A 22,869-nucleotide genomic window follows, 5' to 3' on the forward strand; every position below is an offset into this window, starting at 1 on the left:
CAAGAGTGGGAACCAAATTTCAATCCTTTGTAGGTGTCAGTTGAAATGATACCCATTTGGTTACGTTAATACAACCTGCCTAGAGAATACTGGAATGAGGAATCTTTCCAAGCTATAGGTAATAAATTGGGGTTTTACATCAAAGCGGATGAGGTGATAGAGTCCAAAGATTTCAGTGTATATGCGCAAATATGCATTAGTTGGAAACCCCATTACCCTCTTCCAGTAAATATAGAGATCATCACCAATGAAGGACAATGGCTCCAAACAATTGAGGTTGAAGAATCAAGTGAAAGATGTAAATACTACAAAAAAGATGGTCACACGAAGGAGACTTGTCTGATTGGCCCAAAAGGGAAAAATGTGGAATCAATGATCCAAGAAGAGTTAAATGTATTAGCAAGCAATGATAAAGAAACAATTGAGAAGAAAGCAAAGATTGGAATTATTCAAAATACACAGATGCACTTGATCCAAGAGGAGGCTTCATCGGATGCAAATAAGAATACCTCTTCGAAGGAAGAGATAGTAGGGGAAGTTTCCCTCAGAAATAAACATTTGGAGGTAGTAGGGTGGGTAGAAGAAGCTATTGCTCAGGTGGAGAAGGTAGTAGAGGTCCTGGATGAAGTGAAGTCAAGAGCCACATCCCTTGTGGGAAAGGGACAACTAGTGGAGATATCTGAGAAGATGGAGGGTTTGCAGGAGGATGCCCTAGAAAAGGGTAGATTTAATGTAAGCAGATAATTAGAGGGAGAAGAAGACAAGGATTAATGGGGATGGATGGATGAGGAAGACATTATGGAAACAAGGACTTTAGAGCAGTCCGAGCCTAAATGGAAGAAGATTCGCTTGGGAGAAAAAAGATTTAGAGGTAGGAAATCAAACGAAGTTAGAATTGCAATGGCTGGAAGCGCTAAGGGACAATGCAAGCTCATAGTAGGGAAGGGAATTACCCTTCCTGAAGGACAATGAAAATCATAACATGGAATGTCAGGGGCTGCAATGCGCTTGATAAACACCGATTGATCAAAAGAGGGTTGGATCAATTAAGACCGGATGTAGTTTTTCTGCAGGAAACTAAGCTTAATAAAGAGGATTCAGATATGCTAATTAGATCTTGGAAGCAATGGAAGGGAGTCTTTGTTGATTCGGAGGGGGCATTGGGAGGTTTGGGAATTCTCTGGAACCCATCCAATCATAGGGTAGAGATTTTAGATGACTCCCGTATGTGGCAGGTGTGTAAGCTCCATTCTTTCCCTTTAAATGATAATTTATTTTTGATTAATGTGTATGGAACGACTAAACCAAATCAACAAGGTAATTTTTGGCAATCCATTTTCTCTCTCATCCAAAAAATGGAGGAAGGAACTATCATTATTGGGGGATACTTTAATGCAATTCTGGAAACAAGTGATAAAGTGGGGGGCAAGAGAGGTCCTACACCTTCCCAAGCAAATTTTCAAAATTTTGTGATCAATAATGGCCTCAAAGAAATTAAATCCATGGAAGGACAATTTACATGGTCGAACAGAAGGATTCTGGGGAATCATGTAGCGGAAAAACTGGATCGTTTTTTCTTGGGAGGGGTTTGGGCAGATTCCTCCCTCCTTTTTGTCTCAAATATCCAACCGATGGTTTCTTCTGACCATCTGCTGGTGGAACTCATTATAGCATTTGATGGCCCTCCCATTATATGCCCCTTTAAGTTTGAAAAGATGTGGCTGAGGGACGGGAGTCTGCGAGATTTGATAGTGGAATGGTGGGCTGAGACTCCCGAGGTGATTGGCACAATGGCCTTTAGGTTTGTTAAGAAACTGCAATTTGTTAAAGCTAAGGTTAAAGAGTGGAACCAGACTAAATTTGCGAATATTTTTGCTAGTAAGAAAGAGTTGGAGAAGTTGGCTGCACTACAAGAAACAATAATTCAAAATGGAATGACCTCAGAATCCTTTTTGTAGGAACGTGATCTTAAAAATTAGTACAATGAGATTCTGGCACGGGAAGAAATCTATTGGCGATAAAAATCGAGGGAGTACTGGCTTAAGGAAGGGGATGAAAATACTAAATTCTTCCATAATTCGGTCAAGGCCAGAAGATCCTAGAACAAAATCACCTCCATCCACAACAAGGAAAATATCCTTTTGGAAAACCCGGAGGATATCAATAGTGAGGTAATCAATTTTCTTCTCGACATAATTATCAAAGGAGGGAAATAATAGTGTAGAGAATCAGACTTGATAAGTCTTCCATATACTAATTAGGAAGACCGCATATTATTTGTTTTGGTTCTCAACATAATTATCAAAGGAGGGAAATAATAGTGTAGAGGACCAGACTTGATAAGTCTTCCATATACTAATTAGGAAGACCACATATAATAGTGTAGGAGGACCAGACTTGATAAGCCACACTTGATAAGTTGCTAAACTTTCCATATGATATGATATGATATGGGAAGTTGCTAATTTGAGGGTAGAAATACAATGAATACAAAATAATGAACTTAGTACACATTTATTTTAGGTCGCGCACACGACGCATTTTGCACAGATTTGACATTCGGAGCAATTTGAGGGTGGCAATCCAAATATCCTCTACACTACTGCCAACTTCTTCTCGATATAATTATCAAAGGAGGGAAATGATAGTGTAGAGGATCAGAAAAATGGTCTTAATGCTATTCCGAAGCTGATCACAGAAGCACAAAATCAGGCACTCATGAAACCTATCTAGTTTGATGAGGTTCAGAAGGTAGTTTTTAGCATGATGGGGGATAAAGCCCCGGGCCCGGATGGCTTCCCGACTTTCTTCTATCATAGTTTTTGGGATTTAGTTGGGAATGATGTTTGGGCTGTGGTGGAGGAGTCACGGAGAAAGACGTATGCTGCAAAAGAATTGAGTTGTACACTGATAGCCCTTATCCCCAAAGTGGAGAACCCAACATTCTTTAATGAATTCAGGTCAATCTCTTTGTGTAATACTATTTTTAACATAGTAATGAAAGTTATCTCTAATAGATTGTAACCAATTCTAAATCACATAATTTCGGAAGAGAAGAGTGGGTTTGTCCCAGTAAGATCGATAGTTGAAGTAATAATAATTGCACATGAAGCCATCCATACCGTAAGATTAGCAAAAGTGGATCGAATGTTGATTAAATTGGATATCAGGAAAGCTTATGACATGGTGGATCGAGAATTCCTATTCTAGGTCCTTAACAAATTTGGTTTCTTAGAAGGTTGGATTAACTGGGTTCATGCATGTTTAGATGGAGTGTGGACCTCAGTGCTGGTAAATGGTAGCCCACAAGGATTCTTCAAAACATCCCATGGAATCAGACAAGGGGATCCTTTATTCCCTTTTTTATTCATCATCTTGGCTGAAGTGTTGGGTAGATTGATTCTTTCTTAGAGTAATCGAGGTAGTAGTTGGAAAGGGATTCAAATTGCGGAAGGAATGGATCCGATCACTCATCAGCAATTTGCGGATGATACCTTGTTATGTAGACATTTTTCACTACAAGAGGCTAGAGTAATTAGAAGGACAATAGATAATTTTTGCAGGGCTTCTGGTAAAAAAGTCAATTGGACAAAATTAGAAGTCCTATTTTTCAACACAGGGGGTGGAAGACAACAAGAAATCATAAGCATTCTAGGAGTCAAAGTGGGAACTTTACCTAGAAATTTTTTGGGAATCCCTCTATTCGGGGGCCCGAACTGTATGGAATTATGGCATAGCCTTATTGATAGTAGGGTCGATCGTCTTGAAGGATGGAAAAGTAAATGGCTTACTCTGGCTAGAAGGTTAATGCTTCTCAAATCGGTCCTATCTGCCCTACCTATATATTCCATGATGGCTCTAAAGATCTTGGAGAAAGTGATTAGTTGCATTAATAGAGGAAAGAGAAAATTTCTCTGGAATGGAAAAGAGGCGAGTGACAAGATCCCCTTGATGGCATGGGACAAAGTTTGTCAACCCAAATTGGCCAGGGGGGGGGGGGTTTGAGGAAGGGGACTTTGCTTAATGAGGCATTGGGAGCAAAACTGGTATGGAAAATGTACTCTCATCCGAACCAAAAGTGGGTACAAATTTTAAAACATAAATATCTAGATCAGATGAGCAGGGAACGAATTTTCACCCTCAAAATCCTTCCCAAAGGATCTGCCATCTAGAATTTCATATGTTCTTGTAGACATGTGATCACTGAGCATATCACATGGGAATTAGGTAAAGGGACAATGGCCAAATTCTGGATGGATCCTAGGAGGGCAGGCCAACACTCAATCAAAGGCAAGATTGTGAAGAAATAAAACGAATCACGGAAACACAGTGGGGTGTGAAGGTAGCAGATTTCATCACGAAGTGTAGGATAAATGGAGTAGACCTATGGGAATGGAAGAAGCCGGACAATATTCCTATGACTCCAAACTAGAAGGATCAGTTTAAATCCATCTTATAGGAGTATACGCCACCTATGTCAAACAAGGAAGATACGCTCAAATGGTGTGGATCAAAATCTGGGCAGTATTCGGTCAAAATTGGCTATGGCATTTTAGAAAATTTGGAAGCAAGGGTGGACTATCCAACTAAACTGCTTTGGAGCTTTCCTATCCTCTTGAAAGCAGGAGCTTTCTCATGGCTGGTTTTAAGAAAGAGAATCCTAATTGGAGAAAGATTGTGTAGATTAGGCTTCTTGGGTCCATTTAGGTGCACAATGTGTAAGAATGTGGAAGAAACTCTGGATCATCTTTTACTCCAATGTGAGGAGGCACACAAGGTATGGAAATTCCTCCTTGGTAAACTAAATTGGGCCACCCTGCTTCCTAATTCAATATCTGACTTTTTTGCAAGTTAGAGATCACCCTGCCAAAAATCAGTCTTTTCCAGCTTATGGCTAGTAGCACCATCTCTTGTAGTATGGGAAATATGGAAGGAGCGAAACAAGAGAATTTTCCAAGATAAATTAGAATTTGAGGATAAGTTGTGTGCAAGGGTGGAAAGGGCAATAGTTGAAGCGGTTTCTATGGCGGCCAGGAATCATAATTTAACAAAACATCTGTTCATGAATGAAGATAGAGATATCCAGGCAAATTGGCCTCTAATCCATTGCCAACCTGTTAATGGGTCTTCAGGGGTTGATCCATTTTATTCTTTAGAGAAGATCAAATGGGAACCACCGAGCAAATAGTGGATAAAGATCAATTTCGATGGTGCATCAAAAGGAAATTTGGGAACCTTAGGATTGGGAGTGGTGAGGAGAGACGACAATAGATTTATCCTATTTAAAGGAGCTCAATGATTGCAGGATTGCACCAACAATGAAGCAGAGGTCTAGGCATCCTTCCTAGCAACGAAACTAGCTTTAAACATGAAAGTCCAAAGGCTTCATTTAGAAGGGGACTCTCAGATAGTTATTAATGCAATAGCAAAGGGCAACACGCCATGTTGGAAACTAAACCAATGGGTGGCGATGATCCGAGAGAAACTCAACACATTCATGGAGTTCTGGGTCACACATATTAGGAGGGGAGAAAATACAGTGGCAGATGTGTTGTCAAACATTGGAAGTGAATTGGATAATTGCACGGCCAAATGGTGGAAAGGCGATGGTCGCGTGTGGGAGTGGTACTAATTGCAATCTTTTAAAAATGTGTAGTCCTCAACTTGTTAAGGCGAATAGAATTTGGCAAGTACAAATACCAAGGTGGTGACTGCTTTTTGAAGAAGGAGTTGTCCGTGGTAGGTCGCACGAGCTAAGTGAGGGGAGGATGGCAAGAAATCCTGTTCTTGATCTCTTGGCATTAATGCGTTATCCTTTGCACTCATTACCCATCCTATACGATGGAGGCATAATTTATTACCCTTTGAGCTATGCTAGGGTTTGTTTTGAAGTAGAACTAATTTATATCTTGTAGCTTCTGTATGACATTGTATTGCAGGAAGTGCTATTTTGGAAATTGCAGGTGACCATGGAGGCCAATTTCACGCTGCCAACAGACAAGAAGTTGGTGCCCTTTTTGGGCAAAGTATTAGATAAATGAATGCAAGGATTGTTCTGGTTTAAGGAGGAGAAGTTGTGGGCAGCAACTTGACTTATGCTTGCAGAGGAGGTGGCTTATATCCATCACCGGTATCAAACTAACATGGAGGTATACTCTCTACTTCTGGGGTGGGCCTGTGAGTTAGAACCCAAGGTGGAAAAGGTGGAATGGGTGGTACCGCGATTTGGCATTCGAATCAAGGAAGGGGACGACTAGGAGGAATTGCTTCCTTTTATTCGTGGGCCGGAGGATGAAATCAAAGACCAGTGCCAGGAACGTGCTCGTGTGGGTTGGGAAGCAATGAAACTCTTTGTGAAATTAACCAGAGTGGATGAAATCCTGATGGCTCTGCATGTGGTGGCAAGGATGGAGGTTGGTAGGGAATTGAGGGATATATTTGAAGAAGGAAGGGCCATATAGCTACTGGCAAGCTTGGAGGGCGACCCTGACTTCGGGTGCTTAGACTGCATTCCAAAAATGAAAGCTGAAGTGGCAAAAGGGAAAGCATTAACCTTCGAAGAAGGAAGGGAGGAGGCAACCCAGGGGGATAGTGAGTGAGCGGCCTATCGGCAAGTGTTTTTTAATTTGCTTCTGTATGATTTCATCTGTTCGTTTAATTACAAAACTTTTACTACTGCTAGAACATTTGGTTTGGATAACGAACAAAGAACTAGTTTTTTGTTTGCTGCTATAAGCTGTAGGGTAGGGTAATTTACAATTTTGGACTGTGGGGAGTATGGGTTTCTCCTTTTCTGTGTTTATGCATGGTGAAGGACTGCAAATTTTGTATTTTGAAATCTCCGAATCAATAGAATGAAAAAATATTTACTGATAAAAATAAAATAAAAAATTTCCTTTAAACTAAAATTGCTAAAAAATATGAAATAAATTCTCATAAATATTATAAAATATTATAGGGGCATTACTTCTTTAATGAGATCCCTTTAAATCACCCAAAATGTGTTAGTAGAATAAGACAATCACATTCTTGAGAAAATGGGTAGAATTGAGTTATGATTTCTCTTTTTATTTTATATTATGGAGTTTAAAATGTGAGTGTGTTCTAAACTTGTATTTAGCGTTTGTAGTGTAGCCTTGGGCTTGGTACTACCAAACAATAATATTATTGTTTTATGACGTACACATGTGATATTTTTTATGATATGATCACAATAGCAATTATTTTAACTGAAAAACATATTTTGGGTCTTTTTTTGCCCCCATATCTGTGCACACACCCTTACACCTTATCTTCGTTAATTTCTTAGTAATTTTAGGAAATCTAAAAAAAGTATATTTTAATATAAAATATCTTCCTTTAGGTCAATTTTAAAATTAATTATAGGGGAGTGTGCCTCTACATATGTGATTCACCAAGATTTCATTTCCTAGATCATAGAGACTACCTATTATATCATTTGCATGGTATCATAGCATGCACATTTTGATGCATAATGTGCACATGTGCATGTTTTGACTTGAAATAAGTTCATAGGTAAATTTTAAAATTAATTATAGGGGAGTATGCCTCTACATATGCAATTCACAAAAATTTCATGTCCTAGATCATAGAGGCTACCTGTTATATCACTTGTATGGTATCATACATGTATATTTTGATGCATAATGTGCACATGTGCATGTTTTGACTTGAAAATAAGTTCATATGCAACCATGTGTATAAATACACTATGTGCACAAGTAGTGTTGTATCGTTGTGTGCAAAGAATATACCTAGAGTTGAACAATGTCATGTATAGATGCACTGACACAATACTTTGAGTATTAAAATGTTGAAATGATGAAGAAGCACAGTTTGTAGCAAATTGTAGGAAGTGACAATAGACAAACACACTTTAGCTAATATTAACATTTCTACTATCTCTCAATTTATAAGTTTGAAGACCAAAGTTAGCTATGAGTCTCTTATATATCACAAAGGGAGGAAATAAGAACTGGATACACTATACTTAAAAGTTTAAGAGTCTAACCGTTGAGGCCTATTAGTGTACTATACAATATTTTCATTCCAATAAGAGGTGGAGGTTGTTGCTAGCTTCTTGTTGATTTTCTATTACTACTTCTATGAAGATTCATGGAGCTTCCTTAAAGTTTGCATTTGAGGTCTCCATGGTTTTTATTGGTTATAATCCATTCTTTTAGATATTATATTAGTAGGCTTCTATAAAAATTGAGGTTTAGATTTTTTAGGTTGCAATCACTAAATATTATTGAATGTATTTTAGATTCTTTCATATGAACAAGGTTCATAATAGATTCTCCCATCTATTTATTTGAAAAACACATTATAAAAATTATCCACTTAAGTTAAATTTATTATTAATTATCTTAAAATCACCATGTACTATTAATTAATCTTTTATCATATTTTTTCCACACACATATCATCATTTTTAATCTAATTAATATAAAGTTTTAAACTAATTTTAATTTCAAATCAAACATTATATTTAAATTAAAGACTACATAAAATTCAATTCGAAATCTTTCATCCTTTCATCATAGAAGAGCTTTGCATATAATGAGTAGAGCACGATAATTTATCTTCTAAATATTATTTAGAAATCATTCTTTGAATTGAAACTTAGTAATCACAATGTCTTTGAACAAAATAAATTAGTTTTTAAAATAAAAAAATAAACACTTTTAGCAACATATTAATTGATTTCAAATGAAGGGACAAAAATAGAATATAATGGATAGAATGTGGGTTTTAGCTTTCCACTTGGAAGGCACATTCAGCTGGGAGTTGAGTATAATTGAACCTGCTTAGATCATTACAATAATCATAAACATGATAGTAATCCCTAACACATTTCATCTCTCCCTGCTGAGCATAGTTCAAAGGCTAATCCAAAGAAATTTTGAAGGAACGAAAATAGAATATAATGGATGGAGACTTGTGGATTTATTAATGGTGTCTATGAAGAATAGATAATTTTTATAATGTGGGTTTTAGCTTTCTACTTAGAAGGAGCATTCAGCAGGGAGTTGAGTATTATTGAACTTGGGTAAATCATCACAATAATCATAAACAAGATAGTTATCCCTAACCCATTTCATCGATTCCTGCTGGGTATTGTTCAAGCTTGAATACTCTGGACCATTCCACCAGTTATTTCCTTGGGTAGTGGAGGAACACCGTGCAAGGCTACCATTATAGTCGTTGGCATTCCACACACAACCTGCAAGAGATAAATCAGTCAAGGAGGCCACAAAGGGTGCACTAGACCAATCAACTTTCACTCTGCCTCCTTGTGTTGCCCAGTCCTCTCCGTTCCACAGGCTTGAAAACATTCTCATTGGCTTCTCATTCAAATATGGTATGCCTTCCCTTTCATGGTTGTGAAACACTCTGATGGGCACTCCTCCTACCATTATCCTGAATCAAAAATAAAATCTACTAAGTCATTTAGTTCATATGATGAAGCAAAGAAATCCAGTGGGGCAAAAAACTTACGTGATCTGAGATGGGTTCCAGATTATTGTGTAAGTATTGAAGTCGGCAGTGGGGTCAAACCATAAGTAAAATTGTTGTTCCCGATGTCCTTTGCCTTGAGAGAAGATGTTGGTGTGCAATAGATACGGCTGCCCTGAAGTGTTTCCCAGGAATTCCATGTCGATCTCATCGTGGGGCTCTCCACTAGAGTATTTTAACATGTTCTTTGCCCCAGTTGACGTCTACATCTGAGTAGAAGTTGCTGTAAACTATGGGAGCTGCAGTACACATGAGCAGATATACAATACAGTGGAAAGGAGTGGAACAAGCCATATCTATGTTTTAGCTTAAAAGATAGATATATGGTTGAAATAGTAACAATTATGAGAGAAAATGAGAGTGAATGAATGGAGAAGGCTTCATGGGCGCACTTATAAATAAGAGAAACTGGAAGAACAGTTACAGATAGATAGGGCGCGAAATGGCAAACTAGTTGTTGTGCCCTTTAAGGTAATTGGTTTAAATTTGAATGGAGTAAAGAAGAGTCATTCTAAACAATGCGGTCGTAGAGGAGGGCCACAACTGTCATGGCTGGTATGATATCTGTTATAGTTTTTATTTTTATGATTGGTTACCAGCCCAAGGAGAGAAAGAGTTATGTTTTATATGAAATTTGTTAGTGTAAATGTTGAATGGGGAAGGTAAATAATTTTCATTAATTAAGCAAATTACATTAACTTCTTTATTAAAAACAATATATCATTATAAAATTAAGTGTACGCATTAGAGTGTCAATGGATTTAGCGAAGGGATTGCTATGAGCTACATGAGTGATATTGTCAATATACATATAATAATATTATGAGTAATCGAAAGAGGTGGACATAAAGAGATTGTTAAAAATTAAATTATTAATATATAAGTTTAATTATTATAGATTTGTAGCGTCCTAAAATTGCGACACTTGCAATTTCGACTGCATTTTGGTCTTCACGATGGCGGCGCAACGTTGAACCTGAATGGAGACCCCGAAACCTGCTTGTGACACCAAAAACTGCATTTTTCTACACCCTGGCCTGATCCCTCCTTGCACCCTGCTGTCCCGGGAGGTGGGACCATGGCGCCCAGCGCCCTGGTCCCTGGCCCTATTTTGGGCCCGGTCTCTTTTGGGCATCGGGTCTTTAAGTTTGCAATTTGGGAAATAATGTTTCCTGGTCGGCCTAAGGTCGGGAAAATCAGTCTATCAGCCCTAATTGACAAGTATATAAACTACATTTCCCCTCTCAAAAAAAGAGGACATATGTGTGAAAAAGGCGGAAGCGATATTCAAACATTCAAACATTCAAGCATTCAAGCATTCCTTCAAGCAATTGAGAATTCTAAGTCTCCATTCAAGGCCAAGTGTTGCATTCAAGACAAGGATTCAACCATTGAAGAGGAGATCACATACAACATACAACATACAACATACATTACACCTTCGCATGTAAGAATACAAACATTCTTACAACAAGGTATCAGTACTTGTTTACATTACAACCATTTACATTTACAACATTCTCATTTCTTGGTTAATTCCAAAACCGGGGTTTGACCTAAAGGCAAACCCCTCATCCCTAACCCCCCAATCGTCCTCTCTTTTCTGTGTGTAGGTTGCAGGTACGCGGCTGTAATTGAAGATCTGGAATCCTTGTGCAGAACAGATCCACCTTCGTTTCGCGGATTTTTCGGAGGACCGTGTGCATGTCGGGCGCCATCGTCTCGTCAACTTTCGCTCAAATTTGCAGAACAACACCGCCTCGACATTTTACTGCTAATTCCAGGTCCGCAGCTTCATCCCATATCCCTATCTCTGTTTATAAGAAAATATTTCCTACTTTACATGCATTCCTAATTCAATCATTCTATCTATATTCTTTACAAAAGAGGGTATCCTTGCTATCACAACCCTTGAAACTCATTTAGAATCCAATCTTGCATTGTGTGGGATTGGATCTTGTGGGTTTCAACCCCTCTTTTGAATGTAAAGTCCCTCCTAAGTGAAAACCATCAACCCTAGTGACTCTCCCTTCTCTCTCCTTGGAGTTGGGGAGGGGAGAACAACTAGGGTTCGATTTTTTTGCTTTACATTTTGGTGAACCCGATGTGAACATCCTCATTCTGATTATTCATGGTTAGATCTAAAAAATTTGCTCCTGTAATTACATTTCCATGTTGGATCTTTTGCAAATTTTAGAGGTTGATTGCATAAAAACCCTAAAATTTTCTTTTTAGTAATTAAACTTGTGGAATGTTTAATTGTTAATGCTTGTTTCAGATCTACCCCTCTATTGCAAATTGTCAATTCATATTTGTGCTTTAATTCTGAAAATTAAGTGGTTAAATGTCAAAACCCTAATTTTTAAAACCTTCTTGATTCAACCTTTGACTGATAATTTCACTAATCAAAACACCTCCAAATCGGCTGTAACTTTTTGGATTCCGCAACAAAATCACAATATCTCTCATCCCTGAAAATTTGGAAAAAAGTTGCGAGGACCGTGTGCACCCCGAGCGCCATCGTCCCTGACATTTTTTTCGAAATTTTGGGAGCTAGATCTTACTGTATTTTTCTGCTAAAATCCAGAATTTTGGCTGATTTTATCAATTTTAACACTTTCAAAATTAAAGTCAAAGTTGGTCTAGTGATCGCTTGGATTGAGGCTTCTAATCATTCAAAAATTGTTGAAATTAAAATTCATATCAAAATTGTGTTTCTTACAGTCCTAAATTTGAAAAGTGCATTGGCATTCATTCGAAATTTCAATGCTTTATTCAAATTTTTGCAGTTTGTGACTTTTGAAATTAAGTGTTTAATTACAACAATCTTGATTTCCACTTTCAAAATTGAATTTTGCATGAAATCGAGTCAACTTTTAAATTTCAAAGCTTGCATTGCTTTCAGTATTCCCTCTAAAATCATAAAATTCAAAATTTCAGTTTCCCCCTCTTTTTCAAAATTCAAATTTTACATTTTTCAACAATCTTGGTAGGGTTCAATTTTGAGATTGCAACTTTAATTTGGCCTATCTACAGATCGTAAAATCGCTCAATTTTTTCAGATTAGCTTTAAAATCATCATAACTTTCATCCCTGAAAATTTCGAAAGAAGTTGCCAGGACCGTGTGCACTCCGTTCGCCACGGTCTCGGACATTTTTTTCGAAATTTTGAGAGATTGTCCTGATTGTATTTAACAGCTTAAATCTAGAAGATTGGCTGATTTTATTGAAATTTTCTACCTCTAAAATTCAAAATCTTCTCTCTCTCTTTAGTGCATGAGTTTTACAACAATAAGCCCTACTTACACTATTCCCGTTAGACGAAGCCTTAGAATTAAGTCTTTCCAAGGTGTAATTACCGAGGAGATGGAACCTAATTTGAATGACCTTTTTAACGAGGACATGGGTAATTCTTCTAATCCTCTTAATGATGAAGAAGCTCTCCATGAGGTTTCTGTAGAACAACTTTCAAAATTGGATAACCAATTTGATGATTTTCGACAATGGATGTCTCAAGAATACCCCGATAGCGAAGCTCTTTCCTTAATTGAGGGTCTAAAACGTATGGTTCAAAGTGATAAGAATGGAATTGATATTTTGCGTGGTATTGCACACATTGTGGATTCGAATGTGATGCCGATGAAAAGTTGTGCCGAAACCTTAGGTTATACACAACCTCCTACTCAAGTTAATCATTCTATTCCTTTGACAACTCCTATTGCTAGTATACCTACTTTTACATCAAACATAATGACTACTTCAATACAAGACATTCCTCCTATGATCACCAGTCATGGGGGCAATCCTTCCTCTTCAATCAATCCAACTTCTTCATTCATTCCTTCAATGAGTGTTCCTATTATATCTCCACAAATGAACATGACGCAAGGGGGCAATTCATTTAACCATTCCATTCCTCCTTGTAGTGTTCCTCCTTTCCAATCATCTCCTATGACTAACTATCATAGTGTTCCACCACCTTACTCTCTACCTTCTTTCAATAACATAATACCTCCATCACAATCTAACACGTCTAATATGAACTCTTCGACTGAAGCGACCATTAACAATCTTGCACAAACTGTCTCTTCTTTACAACAACAAATTGCCTCTATGAATCAATCTAAGTTTAGTGTGCCCACATTTGATGTTGCGAGCCCACTTTCTCTTGACATTATTCAAGCTATCCCCCCTAAACATATTGAAATTCCGCATTTGGAGCTTTATAATGGTAAGGGTGATCCTCTAACACATGTTACGACCTTTCAAACAATATGTACTGATTTTGCTTATGACCAAAGGTTGCTTGCAAAACTGTTTACTAGAACATTAAGAGATAAAGCCCTACAATGGTATTGCTCGTTGCCTTCTTATTCTATTACTTCTTTCGAACAACTTGCAAATGCTTTTATTCAACAATTTCAAAACAAGATAAGTCCTAAAGTTACTTTGATTGATTTAATGCATTGTAAACAAGGTGTTAAAGAAAAAGTGACTGATTTAATTGGTAGATATAAGCATTTGTATGCTCAAATTTCCTTTCCAGTACCTGACAATGATATTCAAAGAATCTTTATTTCTAATTTACAAAAAGATATTAGAGAAAAACTTCTATTTTCTGAGTTTACTTCTTTCCAATAGTTGTGCGCAACTCTTCACAATTATCAACTGACTGTGAGTCAAATGGAACAAGCAAATCCTATGGCTCCGAGTGATAAGGGTGATAGTAGTCAAAAACCACTTGGGAAGTTTAAACCGAACAGAGAGTCCATTAAATTCAATGAAAAAATCATCAACAACAATGTGAATGCGGCATCAGGTGTGCCTCCTATTTCTAAGTTTTTCAAGAAAGAAAGAAAGTTTACTCCTTTGAATGAATCATTGCATAGTATTATGAATAAGTTATTGGAACAAAATGTGCTTACTCTTCCTCCTATAAGGCAAATAGATCCTGCAAAAATTAATTCACCCTATTTTGATAACAAATCTTTTTGTCAATTTCATCATCATCCTGGGCATGATACTGAAAAATGTTTTGCTTTAAAAGGTAAAATTCAAGATTTGATTGATAATAATACTATCTCTGTTTCTGGTGTGAATGATAAAGGCAACACATCTGTAGCTCCTCCTAACCAAAATCTTAAGATTTTTACTGATCCATTGCCTTCTCATACCTCTAATGCGATTGATACTACTGATTCCTCTGTCTCACCTGATGATCTTGTGTCTATGACTCCGAATGTGATTAACTTTGTGGAACAACAGAAAATCCCTAAAGAACCTTACATCACATTTGATTCCAGTGAAACTATCAGGGCACCTGATGGTCCTTTATATATAGTTGCAAAAGTCAAGAATACACCTTGCCGTGGAGTGCTTATTGATCCTTCTTGTATGATTAATGTCATTAGTGAAGAATTTCTTTTTACTTTGCAATTGAATCAAGTGATCTATGACGAAACAAATGTGGTTGTGAAATTATTTGATGCATTTTCTTCTCTTGCAATTGGTTCTATTACACTACCTATTGAGGTCCATAACAAATCCCTTGATGTGGACTTTGCTATTATTCCATCATCTGAACAATTTCATGTGAAGCTAGGCTATCCTTGGCTATCTTCCATGAAAGATATTGCTTCTCCTATTCACAAGTGTTTGAAATTTCCCCATAATGGTGAAGTTGTTACTATCAATCATAGTCTCTTTAAACCAGCTGAAAGAACTTCTAGCGTTCCTATTGATTACTTTTGGCCTAAACAATTCCAATCTCTTCCTCCGCAAAGTGATCATCTTTTCAAATCTTATCAAAAGTGGAAAAAAGACATGATCCTATCTCTAAGTGAACCTAGAACACCCAAACTTGACATTCCTATCGTTCTTGAGAAGGAAGTTCTTCCTTTGAAAGATAAAACTAATGTCTTTCCTCAAGAAGATTCCCAACCCATCCCTATGAATGTGACTATGCCTATATCTAATAAACTTCCTAAAATTAGACCTATACCTCCTCGTCATGATGGGCTTGGTCTCCTTCCTAAACCAAATATTCCTCCTTTATATGGAGCAGTTCCTCCTCCTTCCTCTTATGGAGAGAAGAGACCTTCCTCTTCTCCTATTATTCAACCTAAGAGACCACAACCTAAACACCCAAGTGATAAGGATGAGAACATTCCTCTTCCTCAATCTTCTCAACTTCCTACTAAGACTAGACGAAATCATTCTGCACGTGAACGCCAACGAAAGCATCGTCTTAGAGCTCAGGCAGCTGCTTCTCAAACTTTGCAATCCCCAAAAACACCTTCAGCCAGTATTATTCCATTTTCTCCTCAGCCGAAGATTGAGCCGAAATCTCCTAAACATAAGATGCATGATGGTCTTGATCCTGTGCGAGTTAAAGATCCTATTTTTATAAATCTTGATGATGATATAGATGAAAATTTTATTCATGATGAAAATGTTACTCCTCTTCATTCTGATAGTGAATATGAATATGTTGATGTTGATAACAATTTATCTAACGAATTTTCTAAAGCACTTATCCTAGCTCCTAGACAAGAACAACGTGGCTCGAAACATGAACATAGCCCTTGTTTGGATCTTGTGATAGCTCCATCTGCTGTGTTGGATGTTCCTCCTCTAGCGTGTTTCCTACCTTCCCGAAATATTGATCAGCAAGATCGGGGGGTAGATGACGTGCTAGACTAGTTTCATTAGCATAGCAGACTCTCTCCTCCTCTCTTGATCTCTTTTGTTACTTCTTCTATGTGTTATTCTCATTCTTCTATTTGTTGTCCTTAGTGTTGTCTACTTGAGGACGATGCAAAGCATTGAGATCTCTTTTGGTCTCTCTCATGTTGACTCAAAAGACACATGTGTTCCCTTCTTCTAGGTGACCTTCTTTGATTGGGGAATGAAGAACAATTATGCATACATACATATGATATACATGAATTATCATACAGCATACTGACCCCGAGGAAAGCGAAGTCACCTTGTGCTTTGTGTTTTGTGTCTATTATCCTTGGGCTTATCTCACACTTGGGGGCTAAATCCTTGTGATAACGTGCTCCTTTCTCATTTCTTATATGTATCACTACCTTAAAGCAATCACCCCCAGTGAGGCGTGTGCGATCACTTTAACGTAGGGGGGCATACATCCCATTCATATCTTTTCAAGATACTTGAAAATTTCTTGACAAATTTAGCTTTGCCTTGAAATTTTTTGATATCTTTCTTGCATGACTCATAGTGAGGGAGCCTTACTACTGACAGTCATGGTTCTCCCTCATGATCTTCCCTTTTACTTTGTCAATCGAATTCGTAAGATCCTTAGTCCACTGGGGGCTTGGTGTATCTTGCCGCCTTGACGTGGTGAAAGTTTTTCAATGTTGTTTCCTTGTACTTTACCGGAAGTATGAGCGTACGCTTATACTCCCGCTAAAGTGGGGGCTGAATGTAGCATCCTAAAATTGTGACACTTGCGATTTCAATTGCATTTGGGTCTTCACGATGGCAGCACAACGTTGAACTTGAATGGAAACCCCGAAACCTGCTTGTGACACCAAAACTGCATTTTTCTACACCCTGGCCTGATCCCTCCTTGCACCTTGCTGTCCCGGGAGGTGGGACCATGGCGCCCAGCGCCCTGGTCCTTCAGGACCATGGCGCCCAGCGCCCTGGTCCCCCAGGACCATGGCGCCCAGCGCCCTGGTCCCCCAGGACCATGGCGCCCAGCGCCCTGGTCCCCCAGGACCATGGCGCCCAACGCCCTGGTCCCTGGCCCTATTTTGGGCCCAGTCTCTTTTGGGCATCGAGTCTTTAAGTTTGCAATTTGGGAAATAATGTTTCCTGGTCGGCCTAAGGTCGGGAAAATCAGTCTATCAGCCCTAATTGACAAGTATATAAACTACATTTCCCCTCTCAAAAAAAGAAGAGGACATATGTGTGAAAAAGGCGGAAGCGATATTCAAACATTCAAACATTCAAGCATTCAAGCATTCCTTCAAGCAATTGAGCATTCTAAGTCTCCATTCAAGGCTAAGTGTTGCATTCAAGACAAGGATTCAACCATTGAAGAGGAGATCACATACAACATACAACATACAACATACATTACACCTTCGCATGTAAGAATACAAACATTCTTACAACAAGGTATCAGTACTTGTTTACATTACAACCATTTACATTTACAACATTCTCATTTCTTGGTTAATTCCAAAACTGGGGTTTGACCTAAAGGCAAACCCCTCATCCCTAACCCCCCAATCGTCCTCTCTTTTTTGTGTGTAGGTTGCAGGTATGCGGCTGTAATTGAAGATCTGGAATCCTTGTGCAGAGACGAACAGATCCACCTTCGTTTCGCGGATTTTTCGGAGGACCGTGTGCACGCCGGGCGCCATCGTCCCGTCAAATTTTGCTCAAATTTGCAGAACAACACCGCCTCGACATTTTACTGCTAATTCCAGGTCCGCAGCTTCATCCCATATCCCTATCTCTATTTATAAGCGAATATTTCCTACTTTACATGCATTCCTAGTTCAATCATTCTATCTATATTCTTTACAAAAGAGGGTATCCTTGCTATCACAACCCTTGAAACTCATTTAGAATCCAATCTTGTATTGTGTGGGATTGGATCTTGTGGGTTTCAACCCCTCTTTTGAATGTAAAGTCCCTCCTAAGTGAAAACCATCAACCCTAGTGACTCTCCCTTCTCTCTCCTTGGAGTTGGGGAGGGGAGAACAACTAGGGTTCGATTTTTCCGCTTTACAAGATTATATTAGCAAAGGTAGTGAATTTATTTGAAATGAACCAAAATGTATTTGTGATTAAGATTTAGAAATAAAAAGTCAAAAAATATGGTGGGGATATCTTTTTGTCCCAAAAAAAAATGTTAAGAAATATATAAAATCTTGATGAATCTTGGAAAATAATAGAAAAATGCAATAATGGATATGATCTAAACTTGTATCAAATATTGATCTAGGCCAAAACAAACAAACAACACTAAAAAAATCAATTACTTAAGATTTTTAAGGATTTCAGCAACCTCCTCCTCTCGGTTTGAAGCCTCCTGAGCAAGCTTCTTGATATCCTACAGGTCCTTTTGTGACTGGTCAGCAACCATTTTGAGATGAGCTTTGGTCTGCGTACATGGCCCTTTGCCCTCTTTAGCACCAACCTAATTGCCTTTGTTCTCCAAATCTATGAATCGGGGGTTGCCAGTTATAATATTAATGTTGATACATGCCTCTTTTTGCCTCTTTCCATATTCCTTTGGTATCCAACCCTTCCCTTATAGACATAAATCCACTTTGTGGCAAAAATTAATCTTGTTTTGTTTATTTTCCTAATCCTTCTACTCTTATATTTGAGACCTATCCACTAGACATTAACCCATTTTATTTTGCTTATAGGAACCTTCTCCCTTTTTTAACCTTTTCCGCTCTTTCCCCACCTATACATAAACCATATACTTTACACGTAGATTCATTTTATTTCACATAGGGGAATCCTTTCCATTCCAAGATAATTTATCCTCTTCCTATCCTTTACCACCACCTCCCATTGAGCTCTTTCTTTCTACTACATATAAGTTATCTCTTTCACATGAGATTCCTCCCTAATCTCATCTCACTACTAGGCCTCCTTAGACATATACTATTGAATCTCCCTCCATTGTAAGTATTAATTAAACTCTTTTATATGTTTCCCATCCTATTTCACAAGAAGACCTTTCATACCTTTTCTTTATCCTATAGAATAAGTAAATTACTCCACCTCCTCTTGTATAAAAAACAACCTCTTAAAAGTAGTTATTTATTTCATAGTTCTTTCTCCTCATGTAAAATGCTAGATCATTCTAGAAAGTAGTGTCACACTTAAAAAAAAATGAAACGAATAAATCTTAATGATGAGGAGGTCATTTCTGTTTCTCTTAATGGTACATAACTCCCTCCTCTTCATGTTTACAATCCCAATTTGGTAGAATATCCTAACACAATAAGTGACATTTTATTTACACATGATGATGACTTTTGATGCCCTTGACAAACCCATCAAAGGCTCGTACACCTATTAATACCTCAGTATCTGCGTGAGACACCTCTATTTCAAGAATTGATAGATAGGGATCAAGTGGTCCAAGGACTCACCTTTTCCCTCTCTCTAGAGACTATTGACACCTTACACAAAGATTCCTATCTCTACTAAAGGAATTATATGGTCAGTAGCTTTGAAAAAAATTTCAAAGGTCTTTAGATTTCTCTATTCTGCACCACAAAAGTGCTGCTACTTGGTGGAAAGATGCTACAATTGACCACTTGACTATCTATGATTTTGATTTTGATCTGGTTGGCTCCTCTCAGGAGGATCAGTTCTCCTCTTAGGATAAAGTGCCTCTTACTACTGCTGATGCTATTCTTGATGCCACTATTGTGGCTTCTTCCATCCCTAAGGATTCAACTCTCATTGCCCTATTTTGCAGCTCCGCTCTACTCCTACTAATTCTGACCCGACCTTGTTCCTCTATAACAACCTTCTGTTGTTTTTGTTGGCAAGAGAAACTATTTTGGTGTAGATTGGTGCATGATAGATGTTTAGGGGTTGTCATTGATGGCAACCCAATTTGTAGATCACATTCAGTGAACATAAAATTGGTTTACTAGAAGTCATTTTATTTATAAGGCATAAGTCTGGAAGGTGGAACATAGTTACCAGTAGAGCATGAGATCATGGTGCACATCTTGATTTCAGTGATGTATTTTGGGTTGTGATCATCAAGGCAGTTTATTCAAGGTTTGAGACAGATTACTTCGTGATTATGATATCCGGTGTTGAATTGTGTGCTAGTTTAGAGCTCCAGTATCCGATATTTCAATTAGGGTAGAGCTATTTTGGAGTAATGTGTGTTGCAGATTTTTTGGGATGATTTTGGAGATCCATTTCATGTTTGAGGAGATTGGGATGACTTATGGGAAGCATTTTATCATCTTTTTTTGGTTCGCATCTGGATCTACGATCAGATTGAGTTGACTTGGTGGAACACATTTCATGTTGCATGTTATGTGGTTTTTGGAAGCCAAATAAGTAAATGATTCTTTTTCATGATGCAGATATATAAGATTGATTTGGTTGATCATTTTAGTCTGTGTAGTGAGAGAAGGAAGTTTGTGTGAGCAAGTTTCTAAGTTTGGTGAAGATTTTGTTGCTCTGGTATGTGACTGAGTAGTGTTGTAGAGCAGAATGATAGATTAGTTGCAAAAGACATTATGAGCCTAACCGAAACTGTATTTTGGCATAGTTAGATGCTACACTTCAGTTCACTTTTCATTGTAATCATTTTGTAATACCCTGTAAGGTAGTGAGCCTTCCTCTGGGTTGTAGCCCTTTTGTAAATGAGTAGTGAGCCTGAATGCAAGTGCATTCCACTTTTGTAATATTGTTCTACTACTAGCCATAGTATAATAATATTGTGGGTACTCAATCCCATCGTGGTTTTTTCCTTTCCAGGTTTCCACGTAAAAATCTTGGTGTTATGGTTGTGTGGTTGTTAATTTTATGTTTCTGCACTTTAATTACTTTCTCATGCATCTAATAGTTTAAGAATTAGCTTGATAAATTTGTTAATTATAAAACACTGATTCACCCCCCCCCTCTCAGTGTTCATTGATTCCAATAATTGGTATCAGAGATTAATTCCTACGAAGAAGCCTAACAACTTGAGGAAGATCTAGGAGATTGAATTAATGGACTCTGGCTTGTAGAGACAACTTAGTGTGGCACTTGAAGATCTTGATGCAATGATGAAGGAAAAGAGTAGCCTGAAAAGAAATCTAAATATAGTTTAAGATTTCATTGAAACCTTGAAAGATCAACTGAACACTTCAAGAGAGAAGAGAAAGGAGTTGATGGATAAGTTAAAGGAGAAATAATAACAAAGTGTTGACAACCAAGTCCTACAAGACAAGACATATGAATGTGAGAAGTTGGCTAGAGAGAATGTAGTTTTGAAGAATGAAATGCAATCTATTGTAATGAAGCTGAATAAGGAGATTGAAGACCAGAAGAAGAATGAAGAAACCTTGACTCTTTTGAATTGAAGGACATATCAGATGGATGTTATAGATTGAAATGAGAATGATCAGTTGAAGCTTGAATTGGTGCAAACAAAGAATTAAGGACAAGAGCTTGAAAGGCAGATCATAATTCCAAGAGATGAGCCGACTACTTCTGATGAGTACAAAGAAAAATTCAAAGCTAGTTTAGCTTGGTTGGATGAGACGCTGGAAAGTTTGGGAAAGATACACGAGGACTTGGATTTGAGAAAGGAGAATCCTCTAGTTCCAGTCAAAGAAATCATTAGCAGAAAATCAAGAATCCTTCGATAAGACAACCTAATGCCTATAAATTTAATGGTAAATATTCTGTTTGTGATAAATTTGGTCATATGGAAAGTTAATGTAGAAGTAAAATGAATAATGGAGTGATTAATAAAGTGATGAACAACGGTTCTACCTTTAGCGGTCAATGTTTCATATGCAACAATTTTGGTCATAAGTCAAACATGTGCAGAACAATGATTAATAATTTTCAAAAAAAGAGATGCTATGCTTGTGGTATGTTTGGGCATATTTCTAATCAATGTAGGATGAGACTAAATCAGATGAACTTCATACCTATGCAAAGGAATGTTGTTTGTCATAAATGAAACAAACCTGGTCATATTGCAAGATACTGTAGAAGCAGAAATGCTCCAGTAAACAAGAACAATTTAGATGAAAAGGGAAAAGATAAGGTGGAAGAGATTAGAGATCAACATAAGAATATGTGGGTAAAGAAAGAAGATTATATTGTTCATAATGGCTCCACACCTAATTTCGATGTAGGAACCTCATCCGGTAACTAAGGCATTTTGGCCTTAGGGGGAGATTTTGATGTAGATCTTCAAAATCCCCTTTTAGAGATTTATGATCAGTTGAGGATGGTTGCAGATAATAGATATTAGTTGTCCTGATGTTGTCTGGAAGATCTTGTGGTGGTTTGATAATTCGGTGAATGAAACTAGTGTATCCGGAAGTCATTAGGGTTGTACATTTATTACAACTTGAAATTAGGTTTTCGATGGATAAAAGGCATATCAATAGCTCATTCTTTACAATGCGAACAAGAGAGCAGAGCAGTAGAGCGAAGAAGGTGTAGCAGCTAAATCCGAGCTTGAAGCAATCAATCAACAATTTATTGCACCTGATTGAGAATCATAAGGTATTTTCCGTTTGTGAAGATATCTTTTCATATCCATATTTCAAAATGGCATCTGCATCTGCATCT

General features: G+C 37.7%; 1 protein-coding gene across 1 annotated transcript in view; it reads right to left on the reverse strand.

The window, feature by feature from the left end:
• Nucleotides 1-9,029: 9,029 nt before the first annotated feature.
• Nucleotides 9,030-22,869, reverse strand: part of LOC131070639 (xyloglucan endotransglucosylase/hydrolase protein 24-like) — a 29,955-nt gene continuing 16,115 nt past the window's right edge. Inside the window, exons 5-7 of the mRNA XM_059220873.1 lie at nt 10,510-10,516; nt 9,523-9,705; nt 9,030-9,444 (exon numbers count right to left, since the gene is read on the reverse strand). Coding sequence (XP_059076856.1) covers nt 9,030-9,444; nt 9,523-9,705; nt 10,510-10,516 — 605 coding nt within the window. The remainder of the gene's footprint in view (nt 9,445-9,522; nt 9,706-10,509; nt 10,517-22,869) is intronic.

This window comes from Cryptomeria japonica, chromosome 5, assembly GCF_030272615.1.
Source record: "Cryptomeria japonica chromosome 5, Sugi_1.0, whole genome shotgun sequence".
NCBI lineage: Eukaryota > Viridiplantae > Streptophyta > Pinopsida > Cupressales > Cupressaceae > Cryptomeria > Cryptomeria japonica.